Source organism: Trachypithecus francoisi, unplaced genomic scaffold, assembly GCF_009764315.1.
Source record: "Trachypithecus francoisi isolate TF-2019V2 unplaced genomic scaffold, Tfra_2.0 Lachesis_group3, whole genome shotgun sequence".
In the NCBI taxonomy this organism is placed as follows: domain Eukaryota; kingdom Metazoa; phylum Chordata; class Mammalia; order Primates; family Cercopithecidae; genus Trachypithecus; species Trachypithecus francoisi.
The window spans coordinates 131,164,974-131,187,751 of NW_022681468.1; the positions used below are offsets into that span (position 1 = coordinate 131,164,974).

General features: G+C 38.6%; 1 protein-coding gene across 2 annotated transcripts in view; it reads left to right on the plus strand.

The window, feature by feature from the left end:
* Positions 1-22,778, plus strand: part of ADAM10 (ADAM metallopeptidase domain 10) — a 158,318-nt gene that overhangs the window by 55,289 nt on the left and 80,251 nt on the right. For both annotated transcript variants that reach the window (XM_033189966.1, XM_033189967.1), the window contains exons 3-4: positions 14,506-14,624; positions 17,538-17,696. In XM_033189966.1, coding sequence (XP_033045857.1) covers positions 14,506-14,624; positions 17,538-17,696 — 278 coding nt within the window. The remainder of the gene's footprint in view (positions 1-14,505; positions 14,625-17,537; positions 17,697-22,778) is intronic.

The following is a 22,778-nucleotide window of genomic DNA, read 5'->3' on the forward strand; positions in this document are numbered from 1 at the left end:
TATCTCACTTAGCTTTTTAAATATTATTTTGAATTCTTTTTCTGGGATCTCATAAATTTCTTTTTCATTGGAATCTATTGCTGCAGAATTATTGTGTTACTTTAGAGGTCATATTTCCTTGCTTTATCATGTTTCTTGGGTCCTTACTGCACATATGGTATAATAGTCACTTCTTCCAGTTTTTTTGAATTTGCTTTCTTAGGCGAGGGCTTTTTCCTGAAGATGTGCATATGATGTTGATAGGGTGGGGCATTTTGGCATTAATCTGGGTGCAGGCAGTGGTATAGTCTCCGTATAAATTATTCGGCTATTTACAGCGTTAGTAGTGTCTCTGATTTTCTCAGTGATGTAGGGTTTGGTTTGTTAGTGGAGTCTGTGGTGAGGCTTAGCTGGGGACAGGTTCACCAGGTGGGCCTGTCCTTGGGCCTCAGGGCAATGTATGCTGGCACTGGTATTAGCAGGTCTGGGTGGGCTGGTTCTTGGGCCTCCAGGTGGCTTACTTGGGTGTTGGTAGGGGCAGTGGCTGGCCAATTGGGTGGGCAGATTTTCAGGTCCCTGGGCAGCTTATGTGGCATGATTGATAGTGGGAAAACCCTCTGTTTCCCGAGTGGTGTGTGCTGATATTGGCAGTGGCTGCAATGGGCTGGGCAGATCAGTCTCCAGGCCTGCAGGTGGTGCATGTGGTTGGGGACCAGCTGTGGTATTTAAAGGCAGATTGAGTGGGCTAAATCTCGGGCCTCTAGGAGAAGTGTTCACATGTTAACGGTGGTGGAGGGGGCTGGGTAGACCTGTCCTCAGGCCCACTAGTAATGTGTGTGGGTGTTGGCTGTGGTAGGCAGGGGTGAGGTGATCCCCATAGCCCCAGTGGAGTGCTCGAGTGGGGCCCTGCTACTGGAGAGGGAAGGGTTGCTTTCAGTGGCACCAGACATAAGCAGTCAGCTGATGAGTGGGTCCTTGGGCCCCAGGCGGCAGCTGTGGACAGGGTAGCCTGTCCTCAGGACACTTGTAAAGGTGTAGTAGCTCCACTGCTTGGGGCAGCAGGGTCACTGCCAATGGTTTGTGGTTTAGCACCAATGGCAGCAGCCAGCAGGAGTGGTAGCTTTGGGTGGTGTGTGTCTATCATTCTAACCTTAGGCCTTCTTGGGGCACATGAAAATGCACAACAGCTCTGCTGCTGCCAGTGGTTTACACTTTGGCTTGGGGGCAGCATCGGATCACAACAGTGGCTGTAGGTGGGGGATGTAAGTGGACTCCAGGGATATGGAGATGCAGGGGCTGTTTGGCTCCAAGGCAGGATACAGTCTTGTTGGGGCTGGGCACTCAAAATGTGCTGTGCTGTAGCTGCTTAGGACCAAGGAATGGAGGAGACCCCTCATGAACAATGTCATCATATGGTCTCCAGACAGCTCCCTTTGTCAGTATGAGATGATTTTCTTATTATGAAATCAGTATTGGCCAGGCGCGGTGGCTCACACCTGTAATCCCAGCACTTTTGGAGTCTGAAGCAGGTGGATCACCTGAGATCAGGAGTTCGAGACTAGCCTGGCCAATATGGTGAAACCCCATGTCTACAAAAGTACAAAAATTAGCTGGGCATGATGGCGGATGCCTGTAATCCCAGCTGCTCAGGAGGCTGAGGCGGAAGAATCACTTGAACCTGGGAGATGGAGGTTGCAGTGAGCTGAGATTGTGCCATTGCACTCCAGCCTGGATGAGAGAGAGACTCCGTCTTGGGGAAAAAAAAAAAAAAGAAAAAAAGAAATCAATATTAAGATTGTAAGGGGCCTACGTCAAGTGTTCTTAACTAATGTTTTCCTTCTAAATTGTATATCTAGCTTGTACTTAGACACCTTAATAGATATATAAATGTTTCTTTAGGTAGGGTGCGTAGCATAGAATTTTTGTTGTTGTTGTTTTTGAGACAGGGTCTCACTGTCACCCAGACTGGAATGCAATGGCGCGATTTCAGCCCACTGCAACCTCTGCTTCCCAGGCTCAGGATTCTCCCGCTTCAACCTCCCAAAGTGCTAGGAGTAGCGTGCACCACTACCACCTGGCTAATTTTTGTATTTTTATTTTAATTTTTGAGGTAGAGTCTCACTCTTGTTGCCCAGGCTGGAGTGCAGTGCAGTGGTGCAATCTTGGCTCACCTTAACCTCCGCCTCCTGGGTTCAAGTGATTATCCTGCCGCAGCCTCCCGAGTAGCTGGGATTACAGGCATGTATCATCACACCCGGCTAATTTTGTATTTTCAGTAGAGATGGGATTTCACCATGTTGGTCAGGCTTATCTTGAACTCCTGACCTCAGGTGATCCACCCGTCTCAGCCTCCCAAAGTGCTGGGATTACAAGCGTGAGCCATTGCACCCTGCCTAATTTTTGTATTTTTAGTAGAGACAGGGTTTCACCATGTTGGCCAGGCTGGTCTTGAACTCCTGACCTGAAATATCTATTTGCCTCGGCCTCTCAAAATGTTGGGGATTACCACCAATACCGTGCCCGGCCAGAATGTTTCTTTTTTTTTGATAGTCTCGCTCTGTCAGCCAGGTCTTATATTAAAACTTAAATATCTTTTTGTCGCATTTGCCCTCAATTTTTTTTTTCCGTATAGAATACTAGTGCTTTCAGTTAACAGTGGTTTCAGGGTACACTTTTGCTGAACAGTAAATCTTTTTTTTTTTTTTTTTTTGAGACAGAGTCTCGCTCTGTCGCCCAGGTTGGAGTGCAGTAGCGCAATCTCCACTCACTATAAGCTCCGCCGCCTCCCAGGTTCACGCCATTCTCCTGCCTCAGCCTCCCTAGAAGCTGGGACTACAGGCGCCCACCACCACGCCCAGCTAATTTTTTTGTATTTTTAGTAGAGACGGGTTTTCACTGTGTTCACCAGGATGATCTCGATCTCCTGACCTCTAGATCTGCCCACCTTGGCCTCTCAAAGTGCTGGGATTAAAGGCTTGAGCCACTGCGCCCGGCCGCTGAATGGTAAATCTTAATGACGAGGCTGTTTTTGAGATAGAGTTTTTTTTTTTTTTTGAGACAGAGTCTCGCTCTGTCGCCCAGGCTGGAGTGCAGTGGCGCAATCTTAGGTCACTGCAAGCTCCAACTCCCAGGTTCCTGCCATTCTCCTGCCTCAGCCTCCTGAGTAGCTGGGACTACAGGCGCCCGCCACCACACCTGGCTAATTTTTTTTGTGTTTTTAGTAGAGACGAAGTTTCACCGTATTAGCCAGGATGGTCTTGATCTCCTGACCTCGTGATCCAGCCACCTTGGCCTCCCAAAGTGCTGGGATTACAGGCGAGATAGTGTTTTTATAGTAACTGTAAATATGTAGATATGTAAATTAATGATTTTTCAAAATAGTATGATCCTTTGTAAATAGAATCTATGTATTTACAGTCGCATATATGGCCTAGAATTTCCTATCAGTTTGCACAAATAATTTTATGAAAATACACGATAGGCAGCAAAAATTGAGGCAGGATACTTGTTTGTTCAGGAGTTTGTTCACTTGTTTAAGTTTGTGAAGTTCCCATTTAGAAGATGTGTTTGGCTTTATTGATTACTTACAGCAGTAGCTTGGGTCCCTAAGGCTCTAAGGAGAAAGCCTGGAGTCCTTGTCACGGTACCTGGGAATCCCTGGGAGTTTTTTGGCAAGAGGAATGTGAGTACAACCTCAAAATAAAAGGGTGCCAAGATTGACATGAAATGAAGGAAAAGAGAAAATAGACAATGTTGAAGAATGGACACAATATTTTGAAGCTAGTAAATGTATGCTACTGACTCCTATTTACATAAAATATATTCATGTTAGGCCTGTAGTTGGAGGTACCTTTTGACAAATGTATATACTTAGACAACTGCCATTGAAATCAAGGTAAAGAATGTTTCCATCATATTGCAAAATTCCCTCATTACTTTTTACTGTTAGTCTCCACCCTAGGCAACTACTGATCTGCTTCCTATCACTATAGATAGATTTTCACTGTTCCAGAATTACGTATCAATGGAATTAGACTCTTCATTCTTTTGTGTCTTAACAAAAGTGCATATTTTCAGTAGTTGGCTTGTTTTCTTTTTTTAATTTCTGAGTAGTTTGCCATTATATAAATACATCTTTCTCTTTACTTGTTGATAGACATTTAGGTTATATTCAGGTTTTGGCTGTTATAAATAAAGCTGCTGCAAACATTTGTGTTCAGTTATTTGTGTGGATATATGCTTTATGTTTTCTTTTTTCTTGAGTAGAATTGCTGGGTCGTAAGGTTTTTTTTGTTTGTTTGTTTTTAGGGGGAGTTTTCCTCGGCCTCCCAAAGTGTTGGGATTACAGGCATGAGCCAACTCGCCCGGCCTTGTTTGTTTTTGTTTTGAAATGGGAGTCTTGTTCTGTTTTCCAGGCTGGAGTGCAGTGTTGCGATCTCAGCTCACTGCAGCCTCCTCCTCCCGGATTCAATGAGCAATTCTCTTGCCTTAGCCTCCCAAATCGCTGAGATTACAGGCACCTGCCACCACACCTGGCTAATTGTTGTATGTTTAGTAGAGACGGAGTTTCACCATGCTGGCCAGGCTGGTCTTGAACTCCTGACCTTCAGTGATCTGCTTGTCTCGGTCTCCCAAAGTGCTGGGATTATAGGCATGAGCCACCGTGCCCGGCCCGGTTTTTATATGTTTGACTTTTGTAAGAAAGTGCTAAACAGTTTTCCAAAGTGTTGTTGCCATTTTGCATTTCCATCAGCAGTGTGTGAGTTCCAGGTACCCAACATCCTACTAATATTTGGAGATGTTATTCTAGCAAAGGGTATGTAATAATACATTATTCTAGTTCTGATTCACATTTCTCTGTTGGCTAATGATGTTATGTAGGTTTCCATATGCTTGTTTGCCACCTGTATATCTTCTTTGTGAAGTATTTTTTCACATTGTTGACTGTCTTTGAATGATTGTCTTATTATTGATTTGTAAGAGGTTTTAAAAAAGATAATCTGAACAGAAGTTCCTTGTCAGACCATATGTATTGTGAATATTTTCTCCCAGACTGTGACTTGCTTTTTTTTTTTTTTTTTAACTATTTCTCAGTGGGTGGAAGTTATAAATTTTTAAGAAGCCCTTTTAATGAAAAAATTTTTTTCTTTTATGGTTTTTGCTTTTGTTTCTTAAGATAGCATTGACTACCAATGCCATGACAGTTTTCTTCTAGATGTTTCCAGTTATAGTTTTACATGTAAGTCTGTATTGCAATTCAGTTTTTCTTTATGATAGAGGTAAGGGTTAAGGGTAATATTTTTCACGTGGATACCAAATTTTTAGCATCACTTTTTGAAAAAACTATCCATTCTTCATTGAATTACCTTGGTCTGTATATGTTGAGACCTATTTATATATTCTTAGGTCTTTCATTTCAATGATCTGTCTATATTTTTATGCCACTGTTTGATTATTGTAGCTTTATGGTACATGTGCTAAGCAAGGTCCATTTGTGAGGCAGAATCCATACAGTAATTTGAAGAATGAAATTTTAGTATAAAGAATTAGCTATTGAGTCACCCCCATTTAGCCTTGGTGCCATGCGCATTTTGGATACCCAGCCCACCTTGCTCTCTAGTACTTATGAGCCTTTTCCTTTCAAGATGCCTGAGGAGGTGTACCATGGAGAAGGGGAGGTGGAGACTTTTGCCTTTTAGGCATAAATTGCCCAAGTCATGTCTCTTGTAATCAATACCTTCTATTCCAACAAGGAGATTTTCCTTCAGGAGTTGATCTCTAATGCTTCTGACGGCTTAGACAAGATTCGCTATGAGAGCCTGACAGACCCTTCCACGGTGGACGGTGGTAAAGAACTGAAAATTGACGTCATCCCCAACCCTCAGGATTGCATTCTGACTTTGGTGGACACGGGCATTGGCATGCCCAAGGCTGATCTCATAAATAATTTGGGAACCATTTATGCTAAGTCTGGTACTAAAGCATTTATGGAGGCTTCGCAGTCTGGTGCAGAAATCTTCATGATCGGGCAATTTGGTGTTGGCTTTTATTCTACCTACCTAGTGGCAGAGAAAGTAGCCATCACAAAGCACAATGACGAAGAACAGTATTCCTGGGCATCTTCTGCTGGGAGTTCCTTCATTTACTTATTGACCATGATGAGCCCATTGGCAGGGATACCAAAGTGATCCTTCACCTTAAAGAAGGTCAGACAGAGTACTTAGAAGAGAGGTGGGTCAAAGAAGTAGTGAAGAAGCACTCTCAGTTCATAGGCTGTCTCATCACCCTTTTTTGGGAGAAGGAACCAGAGAAGGAAATCAGTGATGATGAGGAAGAGAAAGGTGAGAAAGAAGAGGAAGATAAAGATGACAAAGAAAAGCCCAAGATTGAATCCTGAGGTCAGGAGTTCAAGACCAGCCTGGTCAACATGGTGAAACCCCATCTCTACTAAAGATACAAAAATTAGCTGGGCTTGGTGGCACTTGGGAGGCTACTTGGGAGGCTGAGGCGGGAGAATTGCTTGAACCTGGGAGGCGGAGGTTGCAGTGAGCCAAGATCACCCCACTGCACTGCAGCCTGGGTGACAGAGCAAAACTGTCTCAAAAAAAACAAAAAGAAGAAGAAGAAGAAGAAGTGGCTTGAGCGTCTCTGGGCTGGCAGAAGACAAGGAGAATGACTGGAAATTAGATGAGGCATTCTCTAAAATCTCGTGGCTTGGAATCCATGAGGACTCCATTAACTGGCGACACCTGTCTGAACTGCTGTGGTCTCACACCTCCCATTCTGGAGATGAGATGACATCTCTGTCAGAGTATGTGTCTCGCATGAAGGAAGCACAGAAGTCCATCGATGACATCATTGGTGAGTGCAAAGAGCAAGTGGCCAACTCTGCTTTTGTGGAGCAAGTGTGGAAGCAGGGCTTCGAGGTACTATATATGAGTGAGCCCATTGATGAGTACTGTGTGCAGCAGCTCAAGGAATTTGATGGGGAGAGCCTGGTCTCAGTTACCAAGAAGGGTCTAGAGCTACCTGAGGAAGAGGAGGAGAAGAAGAAAAGGGAGGAGAACAAGGTGAAGTTTGAGAACCTCTGCAGGCTCATGAAAGAAATCTTAGATAAGAAGGTTGAGAAGGTGACAATCTCCAGTAAGCTTGTGTCTTCACCCTGCCACATTGTGACCAGCACCTACGGCTAGATAGCCAATATGAAGTGGATCATGAAAGCCCGGGCGCTTTGGGACAACTCTATCATGGGTTGTATAATGGCTAAAAAGCACTTAGAGATCAACCCCAACCACCTCATTGTGGAGACACTGCAGCAGAAGGCTGAGGCATACAAGAACAACAAGGCTGTCGGTGACCTGGTGGTGCTGCTGTTTGAAACCACACTGCTGTCTTCTGGCTTCTCCCTTGAGGATCCTCAGGCCCATCCACCTGCATCTACCACATGATCAAGCTAGGTTAGCTATTGATGAAGATGAAGTGGCAACGGAGGAACTCAGTGTTGCTGTTCCTGATAAGAATCACCTCCCTTGGGGGCGATGAGGATGTGTCTCACAGGGAAGAAGTAGATTAAGAGTTTATACTTGAAAACCTTGTGCCCCGTGGCTCCCACTGCAGCTTTGAGTGGTCCTGTCCCACCTGGCTCTCTCTGCTGATACCTGGTAATTTTTTCTTTCCAGTCCTTGTGTCTAAGGCAGGAAACAAGGGCGTTAAACCCCATTCCCTCCCTACTTTGACAGCAGAATTGGATGTTGTGTATCATGTTTTTTTTTGTTGTTGTTTATTTTGTTCTGAAATTAAAGAATGCAAAATAAAGAATATGCTGTTTTTATACAGTAAGAAAAACACAAAGAATTATTATTTCTGGGGATTAGCGACTAAAAGAGGATGAAGGAAAAACAATTCTAAAAAATACCCTAGAGCTGAGAGACATTTACCAAAGAGACAAATTTGGATAGGGATCCTTTCTTTGAAGTTGGGATTCAGAAATTACTGGCAAGGATGTGGCAGCTCATCAGAGAACTTCTTCCCTGGGCCAGAGCTGGTCACAGTTGGTAGGCCGGTATTGGTAGGTAGGGAACCACCAGTCAAAAGTGGCAACAAATTTTGCTGAAGGGTGAGCACCACAGGGTGTATCACTTGCATGTCTCTGGCAGCTGGAACAGAAGCACCCTGAAACCAGAAAGAAAAGTACTACTTCAGAGCCATCTCTTGACAAAGCTTATCACTAGCTGGCAAAAAGAGAAATGTTTACAGGGTCCAAGAAGGCAGTGAAGTGTAGATTAGGAGGAACCCGGAGGCAATAAATTGATAACTGGCATAATGTCTTGTAATCTAATAGTGTCAGTCATCTTTTTTTTCAGAATTGTTTTGCTATTCTAGGTCCTTTGCATTCCCATATACATTTTAGAATTCCTTCTCAGTTTCTACAGTAAAACTTGCTGGGATTTTGATTGAGATTATGTTGAATCTGTAGATTAATTTGGGTACAGTTGACATTCTAATACTGTGGAGTCTTCACATTCATGGACATGGTGTATCTCTCCATTTACTTAGGTGGTCTTTAGTTTCCTTCAGAGTATTTCATTGATTTCACTAGAGGCATTGAACATCTTGATTCTTAAGTAGTATAAAATTGCTATTGTAAATGAGATTGTTTTTTAAATTTCATCTAACAGTGTTTGCTGCTAATACACAACATATTATTATTTTTTTTTTTGAGACAGAGTCTTGCTCTGTCGCCCAGGCTGGAGTGCAGCGGCATGATCATAGTTCACTGAAGCCCTAATCTCCTGTGCTCAAGAGATCCTCCCACCTCAGCCTCCTGAGTAACTGGGATTACAGCCACATACCACCATGCCTGGCTAATTTTTAAAACTTTTCGTAGAGACAAGATCTTGCTATGTTGCCTAGGCTTTTCTCAAACTCATGGGCTCAAGTGATCCTCTTGCCTTGGCCTTCCAAAGTACTGGGATTATAGGCGTGAGCCACCACCCCCAGCCCTACTATTTTATTTTTGTATGTTAGTCTCGTATCTTGTTACTTTGTGTTAAACTCATTTATTCTAGTAGATTTTGGGTAAATTTCTTAGTATTTGCTACATAGAAGATAATATTGTCTGTAAATAAAGGCCGTTTTATTGCTCCATTTCCAAACTGTCTCTTTTATTTATTTTTCTTGGCTTGTTATGGTATCTGTAACATCATATTGAATGTTACAGAGTTGCATGAAAGTGGCAAGTGTGAACATCTTTGCCTTACTCCCAGTCTTAGGGGAGAAGCATTCAGTCCTTCACCTTTAAGTATGATGTTAAATGGAGTTTGTAGATGTATTTTATCGGGTTAAGGAAGTTCCTGTCTCTTCCTGGTTTGTTGAGAGTTTGATCATGAATGGGTGCTAAAATTTGTTAGATGCTTTTTCTGTACCTAATGAGATGATTTTGTGGCTTTTCTCCCCTTTGAATGTGGTGAATTACATTGATGATTTTAGAATGTTAAACCAGCCTCTTATTACTGGAATCAACTTCTTTTGCTTATGATGTATTTTCCTTTTTATTTATTACTTTGTTCAGTTTTCTCATTTTTGTGTTTATGTTCATAAGGAATATCAGTCTCTCTTTTTTGGTCTGTCTTTGGTTTTGGGATTAGGGTAATGTGAGCCACATAAAATGAGTTGAGTACTCTTCTGTCTTTTCTTAAAATAGTTTTATAGGACATCAGGGGAACCATCTGGCCCTGGTATTTTCCTTGTGGAAAGGCTTTAAATCGTGAATTCATTTTATTCAGTAGAAAGGGGCTTATTCAGATTTTCTATATTTTGTGATAGTTTTCATAATTTGTACCTTTTAAGTAGTTTATTTTATCTAAGCAATTGAATTTATTTTCATTATGCTCATAATATTACTTTATTACTGTTAATATCTACAGTACTATAATGATGTTTTCTTTTTCATTCTTCATTGACAGTGTATTTTTGAATGATCTTTTTTATTGAGTATAGAATTTGGATTGACATTGTTTTTCTTTCAGCATTAAAATTTCTCCAATAATTTCTAGCTTGCATTATTATTGTTATTATTATTATTAGTATTATTTTGGAGACAGAGTCTTGCTCTGTCGCCCACGTTGGAGTGCAATGGCATGATCTCAGCTCACTGCAACCTCTGCCTCCTGGGTTCAAGCAATTCTGCATCATCCTGCCAAGTAGCTGGGACTGGACTGCAGGTGCATGCCACCATGCCCGGCTAATTTTTTGTATTTTAATAGAGACAGGCTTTCACCATGTTGCCCAGGCTGGTCTTGAACTCCTGAGCTCAGGCAGTCTGCCCGCCTTGGCCTCCCAAAGTGCTAGGATTACAGGCGTGAGCCACCACACCCGGCCTGCTTGCATTATTTCTAATATTAAATCATCAGTCATTCTGCATATCATCAGTCTCTTTTTGATGGATTTTAAGATTTTCTCTTTAACACTGATTTTCAGCAGTGACTGTGGTGTGTCTTGTGGGTTTTTCTTTGTGTGTATCTTTCTTGGTGTTTGTTGAGCTTCTTAGACTTGTGTTTAGAGTTTTATCAATTTGGAAGTTTTTTTTATCATTTCATCAAATTTTTTTTTTTTTTTTTCTGTCTCCTCTCCCTTCTTTATTTACTGTCTCATAGGTTACTGAGGCTCTGGGGTTTTTTTTTTTTTTTTAAACTGTTTGTCTCTCTGAACATCAAGTTAGATAGTTTTTTCCCCCTGTCTTCAAATTCACTGATATTCTTTCTTGTAGTATCTCATCTGCTCTTAAGTCAGTCCAGTGAGATACATATTTATAATTTTTTTTCCATTTTAGAAATTACGTTTTCCAATTCTGGAAGTTTCCTCCCCTCTCGTCCCTTTCCCTCTCTCCTCCCTTGCCTGTCCCTCCCCTGCCCTCATTCTACAGTTTCTGGTTTCTCCTTATTATGCTTATATTTTCCCCATAATTTTAAAAACATATTTACAGTATAAAGACACTAAATCCTTGTCTGCTAATTCCATTATCTCTCATTCTGAGTTTTTTTTTTGGACTAATTTTCTTCTTTGTCACATTTCTTTATAGTTAGTGGTTTGGTTTTATTCCCCTTAGTTTTTTTTTTATAGTTAGTGGTTTTTAATTGGATATTTCACATTTTGATTAATACTTAGTGTCTCTTTGTTGTTGTTTTTGTTGTTGTTGTTTTTTAAATTAGAGATGGAGTCTTGCTACATTGCCCAGGCTTATTGCAAACTCCTGGGCTCAAGCGATCCTTCCCACCTTGCCCTCGCAAAATACTGGGACTACAGGTGTGAGCCACTGTGCCCACCTGTGTCTGGATTTTTAAAAAACTTTTAATTTAAAAATAATTGTAGATTCACAGGAGTTTGTACTGGGAAGTCCTGGACATCTTTCCCCCAGTCTCCCTCAGTGTTCACAATTTGTGTAGCTATACTACAACATCAAAACCAAGACTGATATTGGTACAATGCTTAGAGTTTATGTGGACTTCATCAGTTTTACATGTACGTGCATGTGTGTGTGCCTGTGCGTAATTCTGTGCAATTTTGTCTCATGGGTAGTCTTGTGTAATTATCCCTACCATCAAAGATACTCAGTGGTAGCATCACCAGACTCCTTTGTGCTATCCCTTTATGGCCATGTTCATCCCCTCCCTCATCTGTAATCCTTAACAACCATTAATTGGTTCTCCATCTCTGTAATTAGATTGTTTCATGATTGTTGCATGAATCATATTATGCAGGTAGTATCTTTTGAGATTGACTTTTCCACTCAGCATAATTTTTTTGAAGTTTGTACAGATTGTTGTGTTTATCAATAGTTTGTTCCTTTTTTGTTGCTATAATCTATCCTATTGTATGGATATACCACAGTTTAACTGTTTGTATTTTTTTTAAAAAAGTATGGAGTTTTGTTTTGTTAGATAGTTGAGCAAGTTGTGGATCAGCTTGACCCTTTTGAGCCTTGTTTTTAAGCTTTGTTAGGATAGGTTTGAAGTAGCCTTTATTCTAGGAATAGTTTGTTCCTATTTCCAAGGAGTGACTTTTCTGGGTTCTCTATTAAATGACAACAAAGTCTGAAATGTATCCCTGTCTCTTGCAAGATCCATTAGTTGGTCAACTAACAGCTCGCCAATAGTTATTTTTTGACCCACCTTTGTGGAGTCTCTCTTTATGCATCCATGATAGTATTGAGCCAGAGACTACAGTTGAACGCCTGTGCAGATTTCTGGAGTTCTTTCTCATTGTTGAATGTTCCTTTTTTCTTAAATCATAGTCCTTCACTGCTTGTTGTCTGTTGTCTGAAAGCAGTTGTTTCATTTATATAACTGAAAAGCTGTGTTTTTCAGGTTGATAGGCAAGTCCAGTAATGGTTTCTCCACCATTGTACACAACAAAACTTGTTTATTTCCAAGTTAGTAGTTTGAAAGTCAGAATTGATTCATCTGTCCAAAGAGCAGTAGTTTTTGTTTTGTGTCTTAAGGTGTTATTTTAATTTACATTTTATTTTTTGAATAAGAAATATGTTCATATATTTTAAAATTTAAATGGCGCAAAAGATATACAATGAGGTATCCTCCCCTCTCTTATTTCCCAGTCGCCCACTTTCCGTTCTTGTGGACAACCATTGTTATTAATTTATTGTGTATCTGTCAAGAAATTTGATGCACATTCTGATAATGTGTATCTTCCTCAGAAATTCTCTACACAGAACTGTATCTTTCCTTTTTTTGTACCTTTTTTTTGGAGATGAAATCTTGCTCTGTTGCGCAGGCTGGAGTGCAGTGGCACGATCTCAGCTCACTGCAAGCTCTGCCTCCCCTGGATTCACGCCATTCTCCTGCCTTAGCCTCCCAAGTAGCTGGGACTACAGGCGCCCGCCACCACACCCAGCTAATTTTTCATATTTTCAGTAGAGACAGGGTTTCACTGTCTTAGCCAGGATGGTCTTGATCTCCTGATTTCATGATCTGCCTGCCTCGGCCTCCCAAAGGCTGGAATGCAGTGACATGATCTTGGCTCACTGCAACCTACCTCTCCCAGGTTCAAGCAGTTCTTCTGCCTCAGCCTCCCCAGTAGCTGGATCTGGAGGTGCAAGCCACCATGCCTGGCTAATTTTTGTATTCTTAGTAGAGACAGGGTTTCATCATGTTGGCCAGGCTGGTCTTGAACTCCTGACCTCAGGTGATCCACCCACCTCAGCCTTCCAAAGTTCTGGGATTACAGTCGTGAGCCACTGCACCTGGCTCAACTTTATATTTCTTATGCCACATTCTTTGTAGTATGGAAGTAATTTCACTTACGTCAAAGTATATATAAGATAAATTTCTAGAAGTGGAATTCTTGTGTCAAAGGCTATGTGCATTTGTAATTTGAATTTTTTAAACTAGTTTTCCCACCATATTGTACCAATTTATTCATGTCACAAATGTGTGAAGTGACATTATGTTTCCCCATACAACTTAATGTGTTACAAATTTTTATTATTTAAAAAAACAAGGTTCTTATAGTACTCTGCAAAATATATATATGTAAAAAAAGAACATAATGTTTTGTTGTAATTGTCAACAAAATTGAGTAGAAATTCCATTATGTTCAGACTTCTATAGCAATTGTAAAAGACTTGATATACTTTTAAGAGTTGAGTAATGTTAGCTAATTTGTTGCCGTTTTATCATGTATCTCCAGTGTGCCAGGTACTGTGTTATGACTTTATATACATTATAATCTCTAATATTTAAAGTAATTTTACAACATATATAGAATTTATTACCTTTATTTCACAGACAGGAATCTGAGCTAGTAAATTCTAGGCTTAAGATTTGATTCCAATTTGATTCTAAACTCTAGATTTTTGTCGTATCTTCAATTAATTTTACTTCAGTATTTTGATCTTTCCCTTTTTTTATGTAGAGGAGTAAAATTCCTCTGATTTCAGCCATTAGCCTGGTCTTTCGGGGTTCCCAAATTGAATTTTGGAAGATTTATGTAATTTGCAACAATTAGAAGCCCCAGGGTAAAACAAAGAGCATACACACTTGTCTTTCTGAGAAGAGATGTTAAATACCCAATATATATTGCTGCTTTCTTATGTATTTTATTATTTGACTTGTAGAAAGTAGGGGAGAATAGCAAAGCTACAGAATTACTAGAAAGAGAAGACAGGCAGTGGTAAATAATAGTAATTGGGTCAGGAAGCCTGTTTTAATCTCCAAGTAACTCAGTTGCTGTTTGAATATCTTGTTTTACTATGTGAGAATCACTCTATAGGCATTTATTTTTAATATCCTAGACAGTTACTGTTTAATTTATCTTATTTAGAGTCTTACCACAGCTACTAAGTTGACTTTTAGAGCAGAATGTTTATTTAAAAATCTTGGTCAGCATATTTCACAAATAGACAAATTTCATAACAGTCCACATTTTATAGACTTTTAAAAATAAAAAATAATTGTTTAAAATTTGGATCTTTTTAATTTCAGTTTCCCCCCTTCCCATCCCATTTTACAGACATTTCAACCTACGAATGAAGAGGGACACGTCCCTTTTCAGTGATGAATTTAAAGTAGAAACATCAAATAAAGTACTTGATTATGATACCTCTCATATTTACACTGGACATATTTATGGTAAGTTGGACCTAACAGAACCCTTTTTCTTTCATTTTTTTTTTCTACACAAAGATACTTATTTTGAAGTGTAAGCAGATATTTCAGAAAAGGTTATAAATCCAGAGGAGATTGAATTCATCATGAAGGGTCTTTGAGAAATGAAGTAATGTTTGAACCTATCTTTACATATATGTTTAATAGTGAATTATGAAATATCTGGCTTCTGAAAGGTATGAAATTTTGACTCAGTACTTTTAAACTATTAGAATTTTCAAAAATTTTAATGACTTCTATAATTTTCGGATTTTCCAAGTAAGAAATTAATAGTAACTTTGCTGTGTTTTATGAGAAAACAGGAAAAGTCTAAAAGGAAGCAGTAAAGATTATCTTAGCCAAAGATAACGTAACAAAGTTATCTGTAGGAAAGTCCTCCCGAGGCCCTGCTTCCTCAGAATCTATTTGCTTTATTCACAGTTCTAACAAATTTCTCTTACTGCATCAAATTAAAAGTGCATATTGGGGAGCATCAGTGGCACACTTAACCCAATAGAAAGTTAAATCTACTAGTAGTGTTGAAAGAACAGAACAATTACAGAAATCATAAAAAAGCTTAAAAAATGAAAATATTCTGGGGGCGTTGGAGAGAGGCAAAATGTCATTGTTTTGTAACTGTATATTAGTAAGTATTCAAGATGATTCTCAGTTAAGACAGTGTTAAACTGAGATTATTTCTGTGAGAGTGGTTTCTACTGAAAATAATAACATGAAAAATTAAATGCTTAAAGAATTTTTTCTTATTTTTTGATTGTGCCAGATGAGGCATTTCTATACTTAAACTCTCTCATTTGTAGAATAAACCTAATAAATTCTTTAGCTTTTTTGTACTCTTACAATTCTATAACCAAAATAAAGCATTTTTCATCAGTAGATTTTCAGTGTCAAACCTTAGTGTTCTATTATCTTCTTGATTATTTATCTTGCTGGGCAAATAACTTAGTAGTTCCTGCCCTTTTTTGCTAGGTGATGAGATCAAGAAAAGTACAAGGCTGTAAATGAGTTTGCAGATAAAAATCATGTTATTTAGGTCAGGCATGGTAGCACTCACACCTGTAATCCCAGTGCTTTGGGAGTCTGAGGCAGGAGGATTGCTTAAGACCTGGAGTTTGAGACCAGCCTGGGCAATGTAGTGAGACCTTTACTCTAAAAAACGTAAAAAAAATTAGTTGTGGTGGCAAACCCGTAATTTCAGTTAGATGGGAGGCTGAAGTGGGATGATTGCTGAGCCCAGGAGGTTGAGGCTACAGTGAGCTATGATTGTGCCACTGCACTATAGCCTGGGCGATAGACAGAGCCCCTGTTTCTTTATTCAAAAAAAAAAAAATTACTTAAAATACCAGTGTCTTGGGCTCTTACCTCCAGTCTATGATTAATGCAAAGGCAACTAATTAATGTTACTCTACAACTTAGAAATTGTGGAAGGCCTGATTTTTATTTTAATGAGAGAATTGTAATGGGTAACTTCAAGGTGTAAAGCCCTCTCCCTCTACTTTCACCCTTTATGTCATTTGATTTTGCTGCTCACCTTTTCGTGGTGATTATATTAAAAACCAAAAGTACCTTTTTTCCTATTATTTCCTTTCACTGGAGAAGTATAATTGATGGGATAGTATTACAAATTTTTGTCCTGTATCTTTAAAAAAGTACTGTTGGTATAGTTTTGTTCAAAGTTCCTCTGAAATATTTGACACTGTTCTGTTTAAAAGTGTATTTATAGGCTGGGCGTGGTGGCTCACGCCTGTAATCCCAGCACTTTAGGAGGCCGAGGCAGGTGGATTGTTTGAGCCCAGGAGTTCCAGACAAGCCTGGGAAACATAGCAAGGCCCCATCTCTACCAAAGATACAAAAATTAGCTGGAGGTGGTGGTGCACGCCTGTAGTCCCAGCTACTAGGGAGGCAGGGGTGGGAGGAGTGCCTGATTCCAGGAGGTTGAGGCTGCACAGAGCCATAAGCTTGTGTCACTGCACTCCAGACTGGGTGACAGAGCAAGACCTTGTCTCAAAAGCAAAACAAAACAAAACAAAACACAAAACCCCTAAGCATAGCGCAGAAGCCAAAAGGCCTGGCCCATTTGCAATATATCAGATGGGAAAGGAGCTTTTTTTCTTGTGGTACCTGTAGCAAAATTTTCAAAAGATGCTTTGGATGTCTTTATTCTGAAAGTGTATATTTTATCAGTGCGTTTGCTTGCTTGCTTTTAAGTTTAAATTAATTTAACTATTAATTGTTTTGTTTTGTTTTGAGACAGGGTCTTGCTCTTGTCACCCAGGCTGGAGTTCAGTGGTGCCATGTCAGCTCACAGCAACCTCCGCCTCCAGGGTTCAAGTGATTCTTCTACCCCAGCCTCCTTAGTAGCTGGACTTACAGGCGTTGTGCCACCAGGCCCAGCTAATGTTTTCTGTTTTTAGTAGAGACAGGGTTTCACTATGTTAGCTAGGCTGGGCTCGAGCTCCTGGCCTTGAGTGATCTGCCCGCCTCAGACCCCCAAAGTGCTGGGATTATAGGTGTGAACCACACTGTGCTGGGCCAGTTTACAATTGTTGATGACTATTGCATACATGCTAGGCACTGAGCTAGATGCAAGGAATGTGGTTGGTAACAAGGCAAATACTCTATTTTTCATTGCTGTTATTAGTAGTTGTATATGTTTTAACTAAATACCAGTTGCTGTTCACATTTCACATTCTACTTGATATATTTTATGTGAAAGTTTCCATGGTAAATTTATATTCAGGAATTAACCATATATATGTGTATATATGTATGCATGTGTATATATATACACACACACACATGTATATACACGTATATATGAACAAATTTAACATTCATGTGCAAATTAAATTGTCAAGAATTTGTTGCTTTCATTAATAGGTGAAGAAGGAAGTTTTAGCCATGGGTCTGTTATTGATGGAAGATTTGAAGGATTCATCCAGACTCGTGGTGGCACATTTTATGTTGAGCCAGCAGAGAGATATATTAAAGACCGAACTCTGCCATTTCACTCTGTCATTTATCATGAAGATGATATTAGTAAGTACTTAAATTTTATCAAGTAGCCTTTTTCAAAAGGCATGTAATAGTTAAAACTATGTGGAGACAAATGAAGCATTAGCTGTTGTCTTTCCTGAGTTACTAATCAGGCTAGAACATAGTTTTTACTAGCAATTGCTATTTAAGGAATAGTAGATATATGTAATGAGGCAATTTCCTTGTCAATCCATTGCCAGTACTGCTTCGTTGATATGACACAACTAATTCTGTTTGAACTGTGTGAGTCAACCAAATCTGACTGAACTGGAAATTGTATATTTTGACATCAGCCAGTCTGTGTAATGCTAATACCTTTGTGTGTGTGGCCTACTGAAGGTAGAAGAGCATCATTACTTCTTATGTAAATTTCAGTGTGGGTATTTGTGTAGTGTTTAAGGAATATTTTAGGTATTTTTGTAAGTTTTAAGTCCATTGAGTATTTCTTTTTGGAATCTTAAAGTAATGACTTGACCTCAAGAGTCCAACTTTATCATGGATTTTGTTCTCTGCCATCTTTATATGATGATATTTTTCTGTTTTACGAATAGAAAATGTATTTAGACTTTACCTTTTAATTATATTGTCCGTATATCCACAGTTATCCAGTTACTGGAAATGCTTCTTTGAAGTACCACAGAAATACATTTCTCTAATTTATATAGCTCTTGAATACTCATTTATTATTTTTTGACTGTAATTAGACTATTCTCTCAATTTTTGCCTACTTTCCTAACTTGGCAGCTTCTTCCTACGTAAGTTTTCCTTTGTATAGACAGGAATTTATTGTCAATGATTTTATTCTCACTCCTAGTGATACACTGACAAGCATTAACCATTTTGACTTTTTGCTCCATCAGCTCTGACAGTTTCTGTACTTCATCTGTCCAACTGCTCATTATCTCTGCTGCTAGATTACTATAGAAAATAGCATACGTATTCTAGGTAGGATGCATTTATGATTTTTAGCTACTTGTTATATCATAAGCTTATCAGTGCTACTTGCCTGTATTTTCATTCATCTCTGTTTGATTCCTTTTCCAGTTTTAACTCCTGGTATTTCAAACTCTACCTTTCTTTTCAAGCTCTAAGCTATCATTCTCCTTCATAAGTAGGAATATGCATTCCTTTGCTTTGTTTTCTTTCTGCTGACAAAATTATTATTTACCTGGTTTGTGTCTTGTTTTATAATTTTCTTAGTAATTTAACCTTTTTTTGCAGGGTTACCTCTCCTGTCAGGGTATGTAAGTTCTCCAGATATAGTTTCTGTTTCTTTGGCTCCTTTAATATTCCAGGTATCATTTGTCTGTGCAGCAGGCTTTTCATAAATACTTAATGAAATATTGGAATATTTTTCTAGAATGTTTTATCAAAATCAAGTAAAACCTTTTGAGGAAGGAAGGAGAGGAAAAGAGTATCTGCCAGATTATTTTTTCCTTTCTATCATATTGTAATTGTACTTTCTCCATTGCTTTCTACTTCCTATCAGTGCCCTCTACTGTATTTGTTCTGCCTGTTTTGACTTCTCTTACTGTGCCTGTCTCTCGTTTTCCTTCTTCTGTTATCTACTTGAGTGTAGTTTAAGAATATTTTTTTCCACTTTTATTTATTTCTTGTAATATAATTGTATTTTTCACATATTGCATCCAACAGTAATTTCCAAATATCTTAATAGGTGTCAATCTTTTTTTTCCCCTAAGGATGATAAGTTAGCTTGGAGGATGAATGACACTGCATGTTACTTGATTTTTTGTTCTTTTTGGCATTTAAATGCTTTACCATTGATACCGGCTTTTATTTTATACTTGTTTAAGTAAATACATGTTTGTGGTAAGGAGACCTTTTTAATGTTCTTTTTATTATTAAGTATCAATGATGGTGGTAGAATTTAAAAGCAGCCATCTTTAAGGTGATTTTATTTGTAACTTCTCAGGTAATTGGAATTGTAGGATGTGAGGATGGAAGTATGGAAGGAATAGCCTTAAACAGAGTTTTTAACATTTACAAATTTAGACAATTGGTTTTGAAAAACTGTCTAAAAATCTGTCAAGTAAACCATGGTTTAAGACAATAAAACATCCATGTATTAGTCTTTTAGTCTAAATAGTTGCTATATTTCTATTCTATATCATGGTTGCGAAATTCTCTGCAGAGGGACAGATAGTAAATATTTTTGGCTTTGAGAGCTGTATGTTTTATTGCAGCTACTCAGCTCTGCCATTGTAGCACAAGAACAGCCAAAGAAATACATAAATGAATAAACATGGGCTTTAAAAAAAATAATTATTTATTTATCTATTTTTTTGGAGACAGAGCCTTGCCCTGTTGCCCAGTCTGGAGTGCAGTGGTGTGATCATAGCTCACTATCGCCTCAACCTCCTGGGCTCAAATGATCCTCCTACCTCAGACCTGTGAGTAGCTGGGACTCCAGGCATAAGCCACTGCTCCCAGCTAGCATGGCTGTTTTTAATAAAACTTCATAGACACTTAAAATTTTAATTTCATATATTTTTCATATGACATAAAATACCATTCTTTTGATTTTTTCTTTAGCCATTTAAAAATGTGGAAACTACCCTTAGTTTTCGTGTCAGACAAAAACAGGAGGGCTCACTAAATTTAATAATTACTTTGATTGGTTCTTTAAATTCTCTGTGTACAATATGACAGGTTCTAGAAGTAGTAGCAGGAGCAATAGTAAGAGTAACTATTATGGCTTAATGTATACCTGACACTGTATAAAAATCTTTACTTGCATTATTGAATTGAATTCTCACAATAACCTTATGAGATACTGGCACACCTATTATTCCCACTTTATAGGTGAAGGCTTAAACTGAGGCTTAGAAAACTTATGTCACTTGATTGTGGACCTCCTGTTCTTTACCCTGTGCTCTTCTGCTTCACTCATGGAAGAAAGCTGTAAATTCTCACTGCCTTTACTTCAAGGATTTCTGGGGCTTTTCTGAAATCTGTAAGCCTCTCTAAAATCATACATTTGCATCTATTGCTGTTTTAAGCCAATATATCTCTCCTTAATATATTTAGCAGTGTTTATTTTATAACTAACTAAAAGGGAAAGGATGCCCTTTAATGTATATTATTATTTTTATATAATTGATTTAAGTACCAATAACTTATTTTCAGAAGTAAAGTACTGCATGATTGTATCACTGTGAATGTTCTTAATTGAATTTGGTATCCTTGTATGTGTTATCCTTATCAAAAAGAAGCAAATGGTAGGGGAGGCATACTAACCTTGGATATAGCTTCTGATGAGAATTTGGCTACCCTCTTCTTGCGACTGTTTTTGCAACTGAAGGCATAAATGTATAGAACCACCATGGAAAATGATTCTCCAGAACCTTGGGGAATGGCTTCTGAGACTGTACCAGAACACAGCGATAGTTTTCAGTGAAAATACTTAATAATTTCTCTAGATGTGATCGTGATAGCTACATATTGTTATCAGCTTAAAATGTATACTTATTTAATTCTGTACTTAGGTAGTAAAAAACACTCTCTCCTAGGACATGGAAGTGTGAACAGTTAATGACAAGGTAAGAATACCACTTAGTCCTCTGCTCCTTAGCACAGTTTATTTTAAAGAAACTGAGAAAAACTGTTCCGTAAACTAGAATAGTATCGTTGTTAACATGAACAGGTTTTAGGAATATTTGACTATATGATTGCTTGGAATTATTAGTTGTAATAATTCCCTTGCACCTTTTTTGTATACTACCTATCCAAGAGCTAAAGGTCTGAGTAATTTTTTTATGCTATACTTATAGAGAAATACTTTTATCTCCAAATTAAAAATATATATTTTAATTGTATATTAAAAGCTGCAGAATAAGTTATTTGAGTTTATTGCTTTCATTTCAGATTTATTATTTATTTTCCTTTGTGGGGTATAGGAAAGCCCAGAGAGGTTGAATTTGCCTCCGTCACCCAGGCTAGGGTGCAGTGGTGTCATCTTGGCTCGCTGCAACCTCCACCTTCTGGGTTCGAGCAGTTCTCCTGCCTCAACCTCCCAAGTAGCTGGGACTACAGGCGTGCGCCATCATGCCCAGCTAATTTTTGTGTTTTTAGTAGAGACAGGGTTTCACCATGTTGACCAGGATGGTCTCTATCTCTTGACCTCACAATCTGCCCGCCTTGGCCTCCCAAAGTGCTGGGATTACAGACTTGAGTCACTGCGCCCGACCTGAATTTGTCTATACCTTATAGTAGTAGGACACCCTTACTTTTAGAATGTGTGTTAGCCATACCTATACTTACTTCTTCTTTCTCTTGTGCTTCAATGGGAAGACTTCCTGTTTCTTGTTCTAAAAAATTAAGATTGTTAAACTTTATTTTACCATTTCAAGATGGGGGCCTCTTCATTCATGTAGAGGCTTCCTTGTCTGTGGAAATGTCGGGATGTTGCATCTAAAACTTTTAAAAAGTCACTTAGTTCCATATTGTGCTTTTGAAGTTGTTTTGTGTCACTGTTAGTGACAGAGACAAAAGGAAGGAATATAAGAGGGAAGAAATAATTGAATTGGTAAGTATTGATAATAGCTAGCATTGTTTGTATGGTTCACATGTAACAGGAAAACTGTTTTAAAAAGCATTCTGGCTATACTTAGGTCCAGTCTGGAGATTGGAAATCTGCATAAGCATACTGAGTTGTGACAAACTATGTAGCCAGCTGAAAAGTTGAGGTGTGGAGTGCTCTGATTGTTTGACTTCTGAACTCCCACAGTGCTTACAAGTGTATTGATTAATCTCTCTACTATATGTTTTAATTTGTATGCTTTACTAAGCATTGATGTTAAATACTGAACTTATTTAAGCACAGTGATAGTATTTGAAAGAAATATAAAAATTTAGTGGTATTGTTGACTCTGTCTTTTCCTTTTTTTCTGAGTTAATCTCTAGGGAAGTATAAATTAATTTTTCTAAACAACTCACAGGCACAAAAGCCGAAAAGTTGAGAAGGCCACAAGATACGGGAGTTATTTTAAGAATAATATTTAATTAGAAATGTAGGATACTACATTGGAAACTTTAAAAAAAGTCACAAAAAAAGAGATAGTGGTC